The sequence below is a fragment of the Seriola dumerili genome, unplaced genomic scaffold (assembly GCF_002260705.1).
Source record: "Seriola dumerili isolate Sdu_G_001 unplaced genomic scaffold, Sdu_1.0 BDQW01000078.1, whole genome shotgun sequence".
Lineage (NCBI taxonomy): Eukaryota > Metazoa > Chordata > Actinopteri > Carangiformes > Carangidae > Seriola > Seriola dumerili.
Genome location: NW_019174333.1, coordinates 685,691 through 702,999, shown reverse-complemented (window position 1 = coordinate 702,999; position 17,309 = coordinate 685,691). Strand labels below are relative to the sequence as shown.

At 44.9% G+C, this 17,309-nt stretch overlaps 1 protein-coding gene across 1 annotated transcript in view; it reads left to right on the top strand.

Annotated features, from left to right (window-relative positions):
* The first annotated feature begins 4,134 nt into the window (after positions 1 to 4,134).
* The window catches only part of LOC111220829 (protein capicua homolog), a 32,028-nt gene continuing 18,853 nt past the window's right edge, over positions 4,135 to 17,309 (top strand). The window contains exons 1-4 of the mRNA XM_022744066.1: positions 4,135 to 7,830; positions 8,636 to 8,903; positions 15,703 to 15,834; positions 16,955 to 17,108. Of these exons, the coding sequence (XP_022599787.1) occupies positions 4,333 to 7,830; positions 8,636 to 8,903; positions 15,703 to 15,834; positions 16,955 to 17,108 (4,052 nt within the window). The 5' untranslated portion in view covers positions 4,135 to 4,332. The remainder of the gene's footprint in view (positions 7,831 to 8,635; positions 8,904 to 15,702; positions 15,835 to 16,954; positions 17,109 to 17,309) is intronic.

Below are 17,309 nucleotides of genomic sequence, written 5' to 3'. Positions count from 1 at the left end.
TTGATAATGTCATGTCAGAGCTTTTTAGTCCAGCAAAGGAAGTCTAACGTGTTCTGAAAACACAGTCCTCCCCTCCTCTCTCTCTCCCGTTTTCATGTCTGTAGACAAATGAACGACGGATGACAAGAAGCAAAAGAAGAAGATAGAAAGAGAAAGAGAGGTTTCATTGCTGTCCTGCGTGCCTGTATAAGTCACGGACATACCCACAGCGGAGCCCGATTGGCCGCCGCAGCCTCGCTCTCCCAACAGCTGTTCTGTGTTTTCCCACACTGTGATTGGCCGCGGTGCGCCGTCGATCAAATTTACTTTGACGCGTGGCTCCGCCCCTGCTCTCCTTCTTCCGCATCCCATTGGCTACTGTACCCGTTCGTGTTCCGCGATTGGCCGCCCGGGCTGGTTGTCAAGGCTTTGGGGCTTCATTCACCATTTTGCGACTGTAGTGTAGAATATACAGGGCAGTAGTTTTTCCTCCTTTTAAGTTGCTTTGCCGGAGAAACATGAACGGCCGCTAATTGGCAGCTGCGGACGACTGGCCACCCTGCCCTATTTTACCCGGCGGACTCAACAGAGAAACACACCGGGGTACTATATATTAGCTGTGGTGAGTATAAGCTGCCCACAAATCTTTCTCCTGCAGCACTGCAGTGGAGGCTTGTTGTGCTTTTTCCCGAGCTGCTAACGTTGTTCACGTTCACCGTGGCTATAAACAGTGTAAGCAGTTGAGCTGATCAGCATATTTTCCGATATATCTGGGCGGCCTACGGAGAGGAGCAGAGGGCGGATTGGGTGTCTTCTGCGAAAAAAAAGGGAGCGGTGCGGCTAGACATAGTGAGCTTGAAACTTTTCCACTAGAAATAAATTCAACGCCATAACTGCCGCTGGACTTCCGAGAACAACTGTTATTTTTCCTGCGTTGTACAAAAACCTCGGAAACTCCTCGCTTGTCATTCCTCCTCCTCCTCTCTCTCTCTCTGTGTCTCTCACATTGACATTTTCTTCCTCTTTTTCATGAATCAACGTGGCTCTTTGAATTAATGTGTCTTTAGGGCCTAGTTTGTGGCAACATACTGACACTTTTCTCCCTCTTGTATCGTCGGTTGCACTAATGCAAATGACGACGGGTGGTCAATACAAAGTTGTCCGGACAGCTTTATCTGTGCGTTAGGACGACTGTCACTTTCGGATGGGCCAAAACGACTGACTTTTTGTCTGCTGTGTGTGTCTGTGTGTGTGGTTGACAAAGTTAACGTGTTCATCTGTGCGGGACATTGTACCCTGTCATGCAGCAACGGGGAATATGGGTCGTATTACATGGTATTAAGGATCAATATGCCCGTTAAACCGGTTATTTTCCCGGTGACAGCGAGAGGGAGATCTCCAAGCGGCCTTGTGTGTAGTAGTTGAGGCCTGGTCGCTGCACGCCACGGCCTGCTGCTGTGTTGTGGAGTAAAACTGGTAGTAATCGCGGTACTACGAGGGCTTGACACATACACGGTACTATCCAGCTAAACCAGAGGTGACGACATCAGCTCTTGTAGTTTGCATTTTGTGCTTCAGACCTGGTCAAGATGAAGTTAACAGCTGTTATCTACTCTGGATTATGATTATGTCAGTATATTTATACACCCAGGCCTGTAGATAATAAAGCACCGTAGTAACCCTGCAAAACTTTTATATATAAAGCAGTTTGCTGTGGGTCAGAAATAAAGGCCTACAGCTAAAAATTATTTAGCAGGTAAGGACATAATGAACTGTAAAAGTTAACCACTGTGGGATTATTGTAGTGAATTTATGGTACGGTTGACAAACATTTGTATAGCTCCTATACAGTTTTGTATGCATAAGGCCTGTATGTTCATAGGTAAAACATTATCAAGTTAACTCACTTTATACTTGGTATAATAATCAGTTGCATGTCACTGAAGTTATAATTAGTTTGTTTTAGCCCAGTTGTGGTTGATAAAGGGATTAAAGTGTGACCTAAACTTGGACAATCGCTCAGTTTAACAAAATTATGCAGCAGTTCATGTTTTTGCTCACCTCACATGACTTAAATCAGCTTGATGCTGCCTACGGTCATGTTTACTATGTATTCATGTCAGTGTATAGAAGAGGGTAAACACTGTTCTGCAGCTGAAATATGACTGAACTTATTACCTTGCTCTGTTTGTACACCCAATAAGCAGAAAGCGCCCGGCTTTGATCACTGAGCATGAAACATAGGAGGCTCAGGCCCACTATAGCTCCCATATGGGCTTCCTTGCTCCATATTTCACAGAGGGGTGTGCGAGTTGCATCAGTTTGTCTTTAAGCTGTTATCATTAGGCCCATGACTCTGACACCAGCTGTTGTACACAGTGCACTACTGAGTAAACACACGTAGCATACCACTATCGTGACCAAGTAAGGCAGGCTGCCAAATTATTTTATGGTGGCTGCTCTACGGCCGTCTGTCCTAAATAGGGATTTACATAGGACACAGTGATGGCTGTGAGCTCTCCAGCTCTCTGTGTGCACTATCAACTATCATCACATAGATGTTTGCTGTGTGTGTGTGGCCTTGAGACAGGCGGCACTCATCTCTGAAAATGGATTTCTCTCCAGCCGATATGATGTGGCAGATATTAAAAGGACTTGAATGAATGTAAGCTTTCACAGACGAGCGGGGAGGCAGCAAAAGGGAGAAGAGACAGGCAGACAGAGAGAAAAAGACTGGTGGGAGGACGAATGTAGAAACAGGGACAGACATGTGCGTTAACAGTCAGTGAAACAGTCTCTGACAAGTAGACGAGCCTAGTGGTGGTTGATAGTCATCAGTCCAGGAACACTTTGGCAGTGGATATCACAGCTGCAGTGAGAAATTTCAAAAAAGAAGATGGGGCATATTGGTGGTGGTGCTGATTCTCCCTCTTATACACTTGTTATTAACATTGTAGCTCTGTGGAGACTCTTGTATTGGAAGAAATGAGGCAGAGCACACAGCAGTTAGGACCTGAGGCGAGTCCCACGCGAATCAGCCGCACAACAAACAAACCAGTTAAATGACAACAGTCCCCCACCCCCCGTTCAACAAGTCAGCAAAATCAATCTGTTTTACTTTTCTAAACTGAGGCAGAAGTGTGAATGAGTCCGGTGTGGAATAGGAGATATTCTGAATGACTCTGGCGTGGCTAGGAAGAGTGATACTGAATGACTCTGGTGTGGAATAACAATTATTGGGAACAACTCTTGCTTTTCTGGATGACTGCAGCACAAAATGAGGATAGAGACTAAGTGGAAGGAGAGGAGAGAAAAAGAAAGATGAGAGGTAAAAATCGATATTTGAGAGAGAGAGAGAACGCAGGCAGGGGATAAGAATGAACGTGTGATACTAGCAAAGAGAGAGAGGGAGGAATAAAGTAACGGGAAGTTAGGTAATGGTCTTCCACAGGAAATGGAGTTTGTAGGGGCGGATTGACTCTGCTTTGAAATACATAGATAAAGGTCGCCACCAAGAGAGAGAGGGAGCAAGAGAGAGAGAGAGAGAAAAAGGGAGGGTTTCAGTATGCGAGTGAAGAAGGAATTCCCCCGCCTCTACTGCCCCGGCCAAGAAGTAGTGTGTGTGTGTGAGAGGAGTGCATGCAGAAAGGCTTGTCTGGGCAAATTGCAAAGTGCTCTTCACTATTTCCATACAGTGTTGTAAGCTTACATTGTGTTTACCGTACAATATGGCCTCCTGTTTTCATTATGTACCTGGTATGTCTGCAGGCCTTGTGTAATGTGAGTAGAACCTGTTATGTAATGAATTAATGTGTAATGAATTTGTAGATGAGTCATGTTCATTACTACTCTAGTACGATGGTGCATCATTTAGCAGGGAATACATTTCTTAAAATTAACGTTTAACTGTTTATTACGGTTGTTTTGTATGACGCCTGTAATCACAAGGTCCCACTTTGCTGTGCTTTTATTTTGAATTACTTTGATGCCACTTGAATCTTTTCACAGATGTTTGATTTTGATTCAGTCAGTCACTTTTCCTTTCAAAGTCATGCAGCTAGTAGCTATCCTGTGTGGTGAATAGGCTTTGTGCATGTCTGAATATGTTTGCCACATGAGTAACCCACACTCCCTGTTCCTTTTCTTTCAGAGTCTCTGGAATAAGGTGGGCAAGTGCCGAAGTCGCGCAACGAAGACAAGACAGGATGAGAGAGACAGGAGGAAAATAGTGCAAGAGGAAAAGGAGGGGAAAGAAGAAAAAACTAGGCAGAGCAAGAGGGGAACGCCAAGGAGAATCTCTGGGATAAATAAATAAAAAGACTTGTTTGGAGAAAAGGCAAGCTAGATGAAAAGATGAAGCCGATTAAAAAGCAGGGCCGGCGCTCTCCTCCTTCCACTCGGGCCAAAGGGGGAAAGCGTCGTGGAGTGGGGGACGCCCCAGAGGGAGGAGAGAAGAGAGACTCAGATGAGAACAGAGACAGAAGCAGATCACCACAAAACCAAACTTCCTCCTCTTCTTTTTCCTCTAATTCACACTCAGAGTCCTCCCAGGCCGACCCAATCAGAGCGCGGGACACTTCAGACAGGGAGGGGCTATCAGAGACGACGGTGTCGCTTGTGATGGATTCTGAGAAGTTGTTGACATCCTCGGATGACAGATCAGGGAGGTCAGCTGTGAGCAGCGGGAGCCACAGTGACAGCGGAGGCAGCAGCTGTAGTAACAGCAGTACACCGAGCGCCAACAACAGCCCGAACCCCGCCTCCAGCCGAAAAACCGCCACCTTCAAGGCCCGTGTCCCCAAGAAGAAGTACACCTCTGAACACTGCTTGTCTAACACTGCTGGTAACCATAGCAACCCTGCCTCCAGCACGCCCCCTCCTCTTCCTCTGAGCAGTGGGGTCCTCAACCACGGGTCAACAGGTTCAGGAAGTGACATCAGCATCTCACACCCTGATGGCGGTGGTCAGAGTCGGAGCCTGATGGACGACTTCCAGGTCAGGACTACTGGCAGGGAGGGGACTCAGGACAGCTCCCCAGGACCCCCCACCCTGTCGCTGGGAGTGGAGAGGGAAAGGCCTGGAGGAGGGGAAGGGGTGAGAGACGCAGAGCGAGTGTCGCCCAGCCCCCTCCCCCGCTGCTCCTCAACCGACACCGCCAGCGAGCACTCAGCTGACCTGGAGGTAGTTGGCGACACGCGTGCCCTCACGCAGATGTCTGCACACGCACCATCCAGTCTCCCCGACGCACTGTCAGACGCCCTCGCCAAAGGGCTGAAGAATCAGCGTGTCCTCGCCCGCCAGCTCAGGAGGAGAAGTGACGAGGAAGGAGGAGGCGAAAGGAGGGATGAAGGAGGGAGTTCAGACCTGGTGTTCCGGGCTGGGGTGGTCCGTAAGGTCAGCGGCGAATATGGAAGCCTGGAGGTGCAACTGAACGGGGAGAAGACGCTGTGTCGTTATCCGTATCGACATGACAGCCCCCCAGGGGTGGTGGACATTATTCTAGATGCCCCGCCGCCTGGTGTCCATCCAATACCTATTGGCACCCGTGTCTGTGTACCGTTTGGCAATGAGGAGTGCAGCGAGGGCCAGTGGCAGTGGTACCGAGAGGGTGTGGTGACTCAGGTAGACACTCACCCTGCAGTGGCCAACCGCTACCGTGTCCTGCTGTCTGAGGAGAGGGCTCACTCTGTGGACGAGGAAGAAGACGGCAGAGGGTCAGCTGGTGCTACTCAGGCGGTGTGGGTCTCCCGACAAACACTCCGGCTTCTGGTGCCACCTTGGGATCTGGATTTGCCGACTGGAGGAGGACGAGAAGGAGAAGACGGGGTCAGAGAAAAGGAGAGGGAGCGGGAGGACAGGGAGGAGATGGACGTTGAGCAGGAGGTGTGTCGTCTGAGCCGGGGGATGGCTCCAGGAGTGGGGTCAGTGGGGAGAGGGATGCCCTACCCAGGCATGGTCCCTGTTTCGTCCACATTGGGCCACAGTATTACCTCCCCAGTAACTCCAGCGTCAGTCCTCAGCCTGGCTCCAGGCCGAGAGTGGGAAATTGAGAAAGACTTGGAGAGGGAGAGAGACCTCCAGAGGAAACAGGAAAGAGAGAGGGAACGAGAGCGAGAAAGGGAGAACAGTGTAAAACATCAGCAGCAGCAGCAACACCACCCGTACATGCCACTTACCCCTGAAGAAGACATGGAGGTGTCCCACTTTAACATGGTCCCAATGGGGGCGATCATACCTGGGGCCAAACCAATGGCAGTTCCCCAACACCGCCACATCGTCTCTAAGCCCCCGCCTGGCTACCTCAGTCCCCACCTGTCTGTGGTGCGGGGCATCGGGATCCCCTCCGCCCACTTGGCTTTGAACCCCCATCCCCCTCCTTCACCTGTCCTGTTAGGCCTTGACCCAGCAACCGCAGCAGCTGCAGCAGCTGGTGCTGTCCTCACCACCCCCCAGCTCCCTCCTCTCCCTCCCATCTCCTCGTCCACTGCGTCCTCCTCCAGAGTAGAGAAGGCCTCAGGAGGAGGTTCTTCCAGCGGAGGAGCAGGTGGCGGTGGATCCGGATCAGGTTCGACCTCCTCCTCTTCCTCACGTTCCCGCACCCCGCTGACAGCTGCCCAGCAGAAGTACAAGAAGGGAGATGTGGTGTGTACGCCAACAGGCATCCGGAAGAAGTTCAACGGGAAGCAGTGGAGGAGACTGTGCTCTCGGGAGGGCTGCTCCAAAGAGTCCCAGCGCCGGGGATACTGCTCCAGACACCTCTCAATGAGGACCAAGGAGATGGAGGCCAGTGGAGGCGGCCGGGAGCGGGGCGGAGCCAGCAGCACAGGGACCCTAACGCCGTCTGACCTCCGACTGGGAGGTGGGAGAGCCAGCTCAGAGTTCGACTGGGATGAGACGTCACGGGAAAGCAGCGAGGCCAGCAGCCGCGGAGGAGACTCCCGTCCCCGCCTTGTCCTTCCCTCTCTGCTCCCCCAGGACCTCTCTCGTTTCGACTTTGATGAGTGTGAGGCAGCAACAATGTTGGTCTCCCTGGGGGGCTCCCGCTCAGGCACGCCATCATTCTCCCCCATCTCCAACCAGTCGCCCTTCTCCCCCACCCCGTCGCCCTCACCCTCTCCACTCTTTGGCTTTCGCCCTGCCAACTTCAGCCCCATCACTGCTCCTGCCTCACTTACACCACGCCGCCATCGCCAGCTCAGCGGCACTAAGATGGGCACACCAGGTGCTGAGCGAGAACGCCACCTGTCGGGGATTGTGCCCACTTTTCAGACCAACCTCACTTTTACTGTTCCCATGAGCCCCAGCAAGAGGAAGCTCGACACCCACCCACCCCCTCCACTGCCGACAGTTCAGGACTACCAGACCAAACCTGAGCAGCAACAGCTTGTGGGTGTAGGTGGGGGGGTGGTGGGAGAGCCATCCCTGGGCCACAGCCCTGCCGCCTTCAGAGTCCTCTCCCCCCAGAGTCAGCCGACAACTCCCTCCTCACTCTCTTTTCCCCGGCCCCGTAGCGCCACCAGCAGGCCACCATCATCAGCCGCTTCCACGCCTCCACCAATGCTGGTCTCTCCCACCCCTCCCTCCCCTCTACCCCAGGAACCCTCACCACGGCGCATCGTGCCCCTCCGTGATTCCCCGGTCATCGTACGCAACCCGGATGTTCCCTTGGCCAAGTTCTCTGATGGCCCATTAGGAAGGAGAGAGAGAAGCAGGTCCAGGGAGCACAGCCAGCCCCAACACACTGCTCCCCCCGGCCTTCAGGCCCCCGTCCCTATCAATGGGGCCACCACCAATGGTGCAGTTCTTCTGCGCAACCCCACATCCACACTTGTCCTGGTCACCTCCAGCTCGGTAAGAAAGCAACAATTTCTTATTTTTTATGATAAATGGTACAGTACAGAATATAGTATCTATTAGCTCATGGTATATATCGTCATATCCCCCAACCTTAGCACATTTTGTTCCAAGCCAGTGGCCTCCATGAACCTTAGGCCCTAAAAAATTTAAAACATGCATTAGAAGATATTACATATTCATGTCATGAATATGAGGCATGTATAGGGATGGGTCCCGAAACCTAGTATTAAACAGGCCCCCGGAGCTACTATCGATAAGCGCAGACGTTATCAGTTCTGCTCTCTGCATTTGAGAAATTAAGAAAATAGATTTCCTGTTTATTATTGTGACATAGAAGTTGTTTGGCACATTTTAACTCACCAACTCTGTTACTGATCAAGATCAAGACATTCGTCTATGAATGATGCATTTTCATGAGAAGGGTGTCCATTTGCTGTTGATCAAAGGTTCATCTTATTGATTCAGAATGTTTTTGGTCAATGTGTAAATTCTATATTTTTGTCACTGACTTAGAAACTGACTCCACCATGAAAGTGAGTTCAAAAATACCTCAGAGAAAACCTCGATTTTGATTTTGAGTACCAAATACTAGCAGTGGAGTCCAGTGGAGACCTGGAGTGAGAGCCCTGAAACCACTACTGCATTGAAGTTAATAGGGTGACATTGAAGTAGAATGACTAACTATGTTGTGTGTGATTAACAGAACATTTTAGTTATAGAGAATATACATCTACTTATTATTGCTATAAGTAAGTTTCTCTGCAAATATAAAACATACATTTTTGACATCTCCTCCTAGTCCTTGACCCCAACCACGATGAGCCACACATCCCTGTCCAGCCCCTCCACCCCCGGGTCGATGTCCACCTCAGTCCTGTCCTCCTCTGGCTCTGGAGGCAGGGAGAGGGAGAGGAAACCTGAGGGACACCAGGACGCCTCTGGAGGCGCACTGCCACAGCCGGTAGCCTGTCACCCGACGCCGACCGCCCTGCTGCCACTCATACTGCCAGCTGAGTCACCTCACCCTGCCCCACGCAAGCAAATCATCATGGGACGCCCAGGGACTGGTAAGGAAGGACGGGGGGAGATGGGTTGGGAGATCATCAAGGCTTCGTGGCCTTGTCCATTGTTCCTGTCAGATACAAAGTCTGCTGAGCCATACATCTGCCATACTGTAAAACAGGAAGGGATGTACAGGCTGTATCTCTGTATCAGGTCTAGTGTGTCTTGCTTTCATTATTTCTCTCAGGTTCCAGGAGTGTCATCAGAGTACTATGGTTATGACTCATGTACATTGTACTATTGTTTGCTTGCAGTATGAGAAAAGTAACCAAAGGACATTTTTCTCCCTTGATCTGCAATTTTAGGGCATTTTTACCCCTTTTTATTGAGTTATAAATGAATATTTATTCAGATTTATTTTTATTTTTAAATTATAATATGCCATGATAGATAAAGTACAATGTCCTGCTGCTTTGGGCTGCATACTGCATTTATTGCCAGTAGCCCACAGTAAACAATTACCAAGGTTCCCATAAAATCAGCCACAGTGGACACAGGGGGAAAGTAATTGCATTCATGCATGTTATACTGACTGGAAAAAGACAATTAAAAGCTACAGGTAAACAAAGTAAACAGTGGATTACTTTTTTGGCACTTTATGAACATTCAGGAGCATTGTGAGCCAAGCTTTGGTCCATTTCATGTCGATTTTGTACTGTTTAATATATTTATCGCTTCCTGGTTATCATTGCCGTCTTGAATCATACCATCAGCTAACTCTGAAATAAAAGACAGAAGCAGCACGCTGTTGTTTGAGAGAGGATGAAAAGCTGTGATGTTTCCATCATCAGCACTGTGTATCTGCTTTTAAAGCATCTATTCAGGCAAAAAAAATCTGTTGTGAAAATATTTTGTCAGCTTTGTGTGCACACTGTTGGATGTAAGAAAATTGGCCGCTGAGAAATAGAGGTGTTTAAATTCATCATATACTGTATGCTTGTTTCCATGCCAACCTTGCGATATTACAGTATGGCAAAACTCGAGAAATGTTACTTTGAATATATGAATATGAAGATGGTTTCCATTTAAAAGGCTTGACGTCTCATTTTGTATCATTATGATGCATCACTTTCTAAATCTGAAAACTGAAAGTGTAATAAATTTACAGGGATTTGTCTTAGTGCAGAGAAATATTAGCAATATACAGTTCATATTGACACGTAGTCATGTAAAAAGTATATTTGATAATTACTATACAGTGCATCTTTCAGTTAATATGCCATCAGGAAACTGGCATAGTTGCAGCTGCAGAAGATTTGTTTTTATCATTGAATACAAGTGAGAAATTTACACCATGAGGATCTTTTCTTTCGTAATTTTGATATTTAATATTTCATAACTCGTCTGATTAAATGATAATTTCTGGACTTAGTTCAAATGATGAAGATGACTTCAGAGTGAAACCATTTTTTGTGAGGAAGATCTGAAAAGCTTTAATATATGAGTCGCTCAGGCAGCCACCCAGATCTGCTGCTCATTGTGTGTAATGTGTGACTCATTGTGTGTAGTTGCTGAGTGCATGTGCGTATGCATGGGGTGTCACCCTCTTTATATGTACGTATGTGTGTGCGTGTGAGACAGAGATAAGGGGGTGTTTTACTGAAACTTTGAAAGGAGACTGAGAATATTAACATGTCTAGGCATGTAAGACTGAGAGCAGAGAGTGCAGAGAGCAACGAGGAGATTCACACCCCCTCCTCCACCACACACACACACACACACACACACACACACACACACACACACACACACATACACACACACACACACACACACACACACACACACACACACACACACACACACACACACACACACACACACACACACACACACACACACACACTCACACTCACACTCACTCACACACACTCACACACACTCATCTCAGTGTTCCAGACAATCAACAACCTCAGACAGGGCATCAAGGGCAAGTCCAGCGTGATGTGAATGTGTTTCATCACTCTCAACAGAAAAAGGAGTAATCGTATTGCCGGCATGTTGTCATGGATACACTGTTTCCACCGGTAGAATTAGTGCAGTAAAGCGTTGAGGCCTGAGCTGATTACCGAAGTGCACTTTTTTTATTTCTCCCTCTCCCTCTCACATCCCTCGCACTGCCGCTAACAGCCACCTGCCTCTGTAGCGTAACGTTTCCTCCGCCATACATTTTTAAAAACACCTAGAGCCACAGCGGGCCCAGAAACAAACACAGGCAGAAGGCAGTGGAGGCCCCACGGCTGAGATCTCTCCTAAATATAGCCCAGCTCAAGTGCAGCTGCATTAGCATCACAAGTTTCATTACTGCTCTCTTCGAGTACATCTGCAGCCTTCAGTGAAGAAGAAGTGCTGAGGTTCCATACTGTTACACAGCTGAGGAACTATATTATTGCTTTTACACCCACAGGAGGAATTATTTGGAAAATTCCTCAGTGGTAGTGATGTGTAGTCAGAGGACAGGTGCATAATTTTCCCACCTTAAAGCACGAAGACAGCTGTTCACTCCATCAGACGTATTTCTTTTTCACTGCTGGCACTTGCTAGTCATGTCATCGCTGTCAGCACTTCAAGGAAACCAATAGAGACAGATGGATATCCGAGCAGTGTTTCTGTTTTTGATATTTTTTCACAACTCACCACTGTTGCTGGGATATTCATGCCTCACCTCTTTTGAGTGTCAGCAGGTCCTTTTAAAAGTCTGAAGAATCTCAAAGTCCTATTATTTAACACGTTAAAGGGTGAGGTGGTGCTATTCTGTATTTTTCTCACAGTCAGCAAATCCCATAAAAAGCCCAAAACCAACAGTGTGTTAGTGCATCTCTCTTTTCAACTTCCCCCAGTCTTTGGTGCACAGGCCCATAAGTACATTTTTCAAAACTTTGTCACCAGTGAAAAGTTTCATTCTTAAAATCTCGGGCTCAGTAATATCCAGGCCCAGCTGGGCACGGTAGTGTTTAGCAAACATTACTCAAACAGGAGTAAAAAGTGCATATGTTGACTATTTTCAGCAGTGCATTAATACACATTTGGTACTTTTGTGGGTAACTACAGGAGTGATAAGGTTGGATTAACTTGTTCATCGCAGATAAGAAAAATGTCACTCAGTGCAACAGTGTTTTTGTGTGGAAAAAGATGCATCAGTTTCGGTTACACAAAACATACACACACATACTTGTTAGTAGGATTAAGTGGAGTAAGTTCATGGGATTTGTTGACACCAAGAAAAATAGACAAGATCAGCAGCTTTATCCTTTTGGAGGTACTGCTAAAATATCACCTACTACAGGTTTAATTGAATTTCTTAGTTTTAACCCTTACACAGTGACATTTAGTTGAGACTGAGTTGGAAAGTTAAGCTGATCAAATTTGACCACATCAGTGGGTGGAAGAAGTGCAGAGTGTTGATTTCGCGCTTTCAGTGGGTCACATTCTGATGCTGCACGACAGGGTTAATACAGTATTGACAATATAAACATTTCCTGTTGCACTGTTCATTCAGATTAGTACCAGAACTGTCATAAGATACATTCAGATGGAAACAGTCTGTTTCTGTCAGCTGCCAGTTTCATTATTTAGATTACTAATTTGGTCTTAAATACAAATCAAGATTGACTGAAAGGTCTGAAAAAAGTGTTAAATTTGTCTTAAATCTCCTGATAACCTGCTTCTGATTACATGTGGCCACACAGACTAATTAAAACGTTTACATCAGAGTTTGATGTACCCTCCTGATAACATTCAGGTTTAATGAGAATGGAGATATTACTTTAAACAACCTGGGCTCAGTCCCTGAAGTTGGCTGGTATTCACACTGCTGATTAAACCTACACCTATAAACTGGTTGATATTAACTGTTTTTGCAGATATAACAGTTTTGGTGTCAAGTTAACTGCATTCCACTCAATGACAAACCAGTTTTCCTTTTTCTCCTTTTATTTTGGAAGGTTCAGCAATTTAAATGGACAGTTAAGTTACATGGCTCCATTCCATTAGACATTAATCATTAGTCATTAGATGAAAAACTGTTGAATAGAAAGAGCAGAAAAGAGAAAACATATATATTTATACGGTTAAGCTTTATTATTAATTATTCCACCATGTTTTCTCAATTTAAAGATTAACCAGAGTGACTTTAAGTCATATCATTGCCATTTCTTTTGCAACATCAACAACATTTGGCCAATAAGGAACAAGAAATTGCATCAAAATAAATAAGAAATGCTTACTGCATCATTTGTTCACCAGAGAGCACTGACAAGTCGATTTTTCCAATTCTCAGTTTGTATCTCAGTCACAATTCTTAAAAAAAAAAAAAAAAATCTCAGGGATCCATATTGTTATTTGTTTGTGTTCTGTATTTATATTTAAAAAAGGGAATTACTTTCATCTTATATATTGTTAACTTAAAAAAAAAAAAAAAAAAAAAACAGCTTTAAAAATCCAGGATCTATTGAGCTTTACTGCTGATGTGTTTTTGAGCAAACCTTTGAATCCCTACAACCTTAAGAGGTGCTGCTGTGTAGCTGAATTTGACCCTTGACCTACCAGAAAATAAGAAAGAAAGCAAGAAGATATACACATATGTTTTACAGTAATAAATGTCAGTACTATTTCTGGTCTTTCCCACTTAAAGACAGGGACCTGTACTGTACTGTAGTGTGTGTGTGTGTGTAAAACCTGAAAAATCCTCACTTCCTCTGCTGAAGTTCCTCATGCAAACAGCAGCATAAACTGCCAGTGAGTAGTGAGGAGTGCAAAGGTTGCAGTGCAGTGATCATAGTCATGTGACACCAGAATCAGCATTTAAAAGAGAACTTGTTGTAGGTGTAACCAACCAACAGCATCAACAGAGCGTCCTGGATGTTTTTACATTTTCCTCGTTGTCTAACTCAGGATTGCAGGATCTGGATCTCTGTTTCAAATTAGCCACAGTCAGTGAATGGTTCGCTATATATAGACCATTTTAATACTTTATTATAAAATTATTCATGGAAACGGAAACTGGACATTGCAGTGCTGCAGCATAGAGTTCACAGCCAATTTATTTCCACCAGGCCTGAGAGGAGGGTGAAACTGTTTTTAGTTTAGACCACTCTCAGAAACGAATGATCACTGCTGAAGTAACACAAAACCATGAAGTCCTTCACTGATTCCCAAAGTAGAAAAAAAATTTAAAAAAATTCAGGAGCAATTGAATCAGTAGTAACAGCTCTGGTTAAAGTTGTTGTACCACTTTTGGTGTTTGTTGAAGTTGTAATAGTATGAGTATTTGTGGTTGTCATATTAGTATTAGCAGTAATAGAGCTTTCAGTGTAATTGTATTGTGATGATATGAACATTTTATGTAATGTAAAATGTATGTAATATAGAATCATTATATTTTAATGATTCTGTGGAATTTTTAATTAGAGCTTAACAGAATCACAAAGTACAAAAAAAGCATATTTGACACTGATCTGCAATTTTCCAAGCTATTTTTAGGCTATTTTTTTAATGATTTTAAGGCAAGATGATTGGATAAATATATGTTTGGTATTTTGATTTCTGCTTGTAAAAAAGCGCTCACAAGGTTAGCTGGTTACTTCCTGAACCCCCAACGATATTAACAAGAGGATCAAATATTTATACATTTTGAGTCATTAGTCACTTTATTTTATTAACCTATTTTATTGTAATTATGATCTAAATTGTATTTATTTGTATTTTATTCTGTTTTACCTATTATTTTATTACTGCATCCTATTCTATTTTATGTTAGGGTTATTTTTTTAATGTTATTATAGCTTTTTAAATCGATTATTGTATCTCATCGTCAGCTTTCTCACTTGATTTGTCCTTTTCTTTTTAGCTCATCAGTCTGTGAAGCTCTTTGAACTGCACTAACCTGTATAAAAAAAGTGCTATATAATTAAAGTTTGATTGATTGATTGATTGATTGATTGATTGATTGGTTGATAGATTGATTGATAATGATGCTAAATGAAAAGTTAAGGGATCACCAGTTATTTTACAGTAATCCTGAGGTGACCATGAACCAGTGATCACCAAAGTCACTGGGATTCATGCTCTGCGATATGAATGTCTGTACAAAGTTTCATGGTATTCCACCTGATAGCTGTTTCGGTGTTGTGTCAGTGTTGTGTGTATATTTCAGTGGTGGGTCAGCTGACCAACAGTTTTGTCTGATAAAATCACTTAAACTGTTTTATATATGATATTGTGATATACGTCTGTATCAGGAAAAATCATTTCTTTTAACCATAACACTCATACCTAAGATGCAGTGATAGAGATTTGTGCACAGATTGAAAATGTACTGTGTAGTCTTTCTTTCTTGGCTTAAAATGTTCTCACTGCAGAGACAGTTGGGTTCAGAGTGTGAAGCTAGGCAGCAGTGTGGCAGCAGTCTAGACGGCGAGTAAGTCTGGAGTCTGGAATCTATGTGGATAAAATAACAGGTTCCTTCATCACATCACACACCACATGACCCCTCAACTCTCATTATCCTGGGGGATGGTCTCTGTGTGTGTGTGGTGGTGGTGGAAAGGGGGGGCAGAGTAGGCGACTGAATACACAACTCCATTCATGGTCTTGGGTCTCTGGCAGTTTCTATGAAAGTGTAGTTTTTAGTAGCTCTTGAGCTCATCGCTGGCTGACGATCACATAGGATTTCACATGGTGCCAGAGGGCAGAGCGCTACCTTCTGTCTACAATCCATGATGCTGAAATGGATAAACATGATGACATTTCACTTTTTCTCTCCCCCTCCCCTCCTCTCTTCTCTCTCCCTGCTTGTTCCCACAGTTTGGACCAACGTGGAGCCTCGGTCGGTGCCAGTGTTCCCTTGGCATTCGCTCGTCCCTTTCCTGGAGCCCAGCCAATCAGGAGTGGCTGCCCAGCCTGCTGATGGCCAACAGCTTGTCAATCAGAGCAAAGGTAGCAAATGACCCCATTCCTTTTCTCTGGACATGACATCATGACTTTTTACAGAGAATACAGACACAGAAGTCTGATTTTACAGCTTATATAAATGAATGTAAACGTATACGTATACACACACACACATAGTGGGGTCCAAAAGTCTGAGACCACTTTCCCTTTCAAGTGAATGGGAATAGATAAAATAATCATAGAGCTGTGTTTCTCTGCCAAAACACTCAAGTACAAATGTTGGTTGGACAAACCAGCAGCCAAGACAGTGTTTCCCAAAACAGTTGCGACTGAATTGCAATTCAGCACAGTTGGTGTTTACACCAATATAGTTCCAGTAACATTGTTGATAACACTGTTTATTGACTCAAGTGCTAAATTTTATTCATGGACTAATTTTGACTGGTGGGAACAGTCAGTAATCTAAAAGCTAATCTGAGGACTGCAGTTTCTTTCCTGTAGAGCTTCACAACGCCTTATTTTAGGTCTTTAAGTAATTTTTCCTTTATTTTTGCAAGGTGTAGACTGTTGTAGGGTTAATTGTTTAAGATCATATTTTCAAATTGCTTGTGTTGTCCAGCCAACAGTCAAAAGAAACAGTGAATTGTTGGCATCTTTGCTTGTAAAATGACTGAACGGATTAATTGATTATCAAAATAGATGCCAGATAGGATCCCATTCATTGCTGTATCAAACACCACAGTGTGTATATAGTCCTTTAAGTATTTTCCCATCGGAATAAATGCTAAAAAAAACCCTGTAAGTTATAAGGATGAGGATAAACCCAGTGAAAGGAAGCAAACTCACTAAACAGCACCTGCAGTATAAAAAAACAAAACAGTGTCAACTCAGTCCTGTAATTACTATATTTAATGGCAAAATACTTCTGTAATGTGCAGATGTAGTGACTAAACCGCTGAGGGAACATTTCCTGTATATGTGAAGTGCTTTTGTCTCACTACTGCAACATGTTATAACATATAGTAGATGTAATCAGAGCTCGTCACACCTCCCACAGTGAGTTGGCCAGACCTACTCATGCAGGGCAGCCCTGCGTTTACACACGTGGTGCTGTTACTTCATTTCATAAAGCTTTTCACTAAGTGGCAAATTTTTTATTTTTCAGAGCCTCGCTGCGGCGTGGCCCTGGTGAGTGACGGTCGCACTGGCCCTCCAGACCTAGAAAGGGGCTCGCCATCATGCCCTCCCCCGACCAATGACAATCCTCCTACAGATAGGGGCGGGGCTGACAGCGAGACAGAGAGCGATACAGATGACCCGTAAGTACAAATGTGTTTTTTATTTTTGAGCTGCATTTCTTTCCTGTTCTCCTGGTCCTTGTCAAGGCCGCAGAGCTTTATGTTTTGAATTGTGAGATGTTTTCTGACAATTTCATTTCTGACTCATCAAAGATTTTAATTATTATAGCAGAGCGGAACAGTGAGTTGCTCAGCAATAGTTTTTTGTGATGGTTGTCAAAG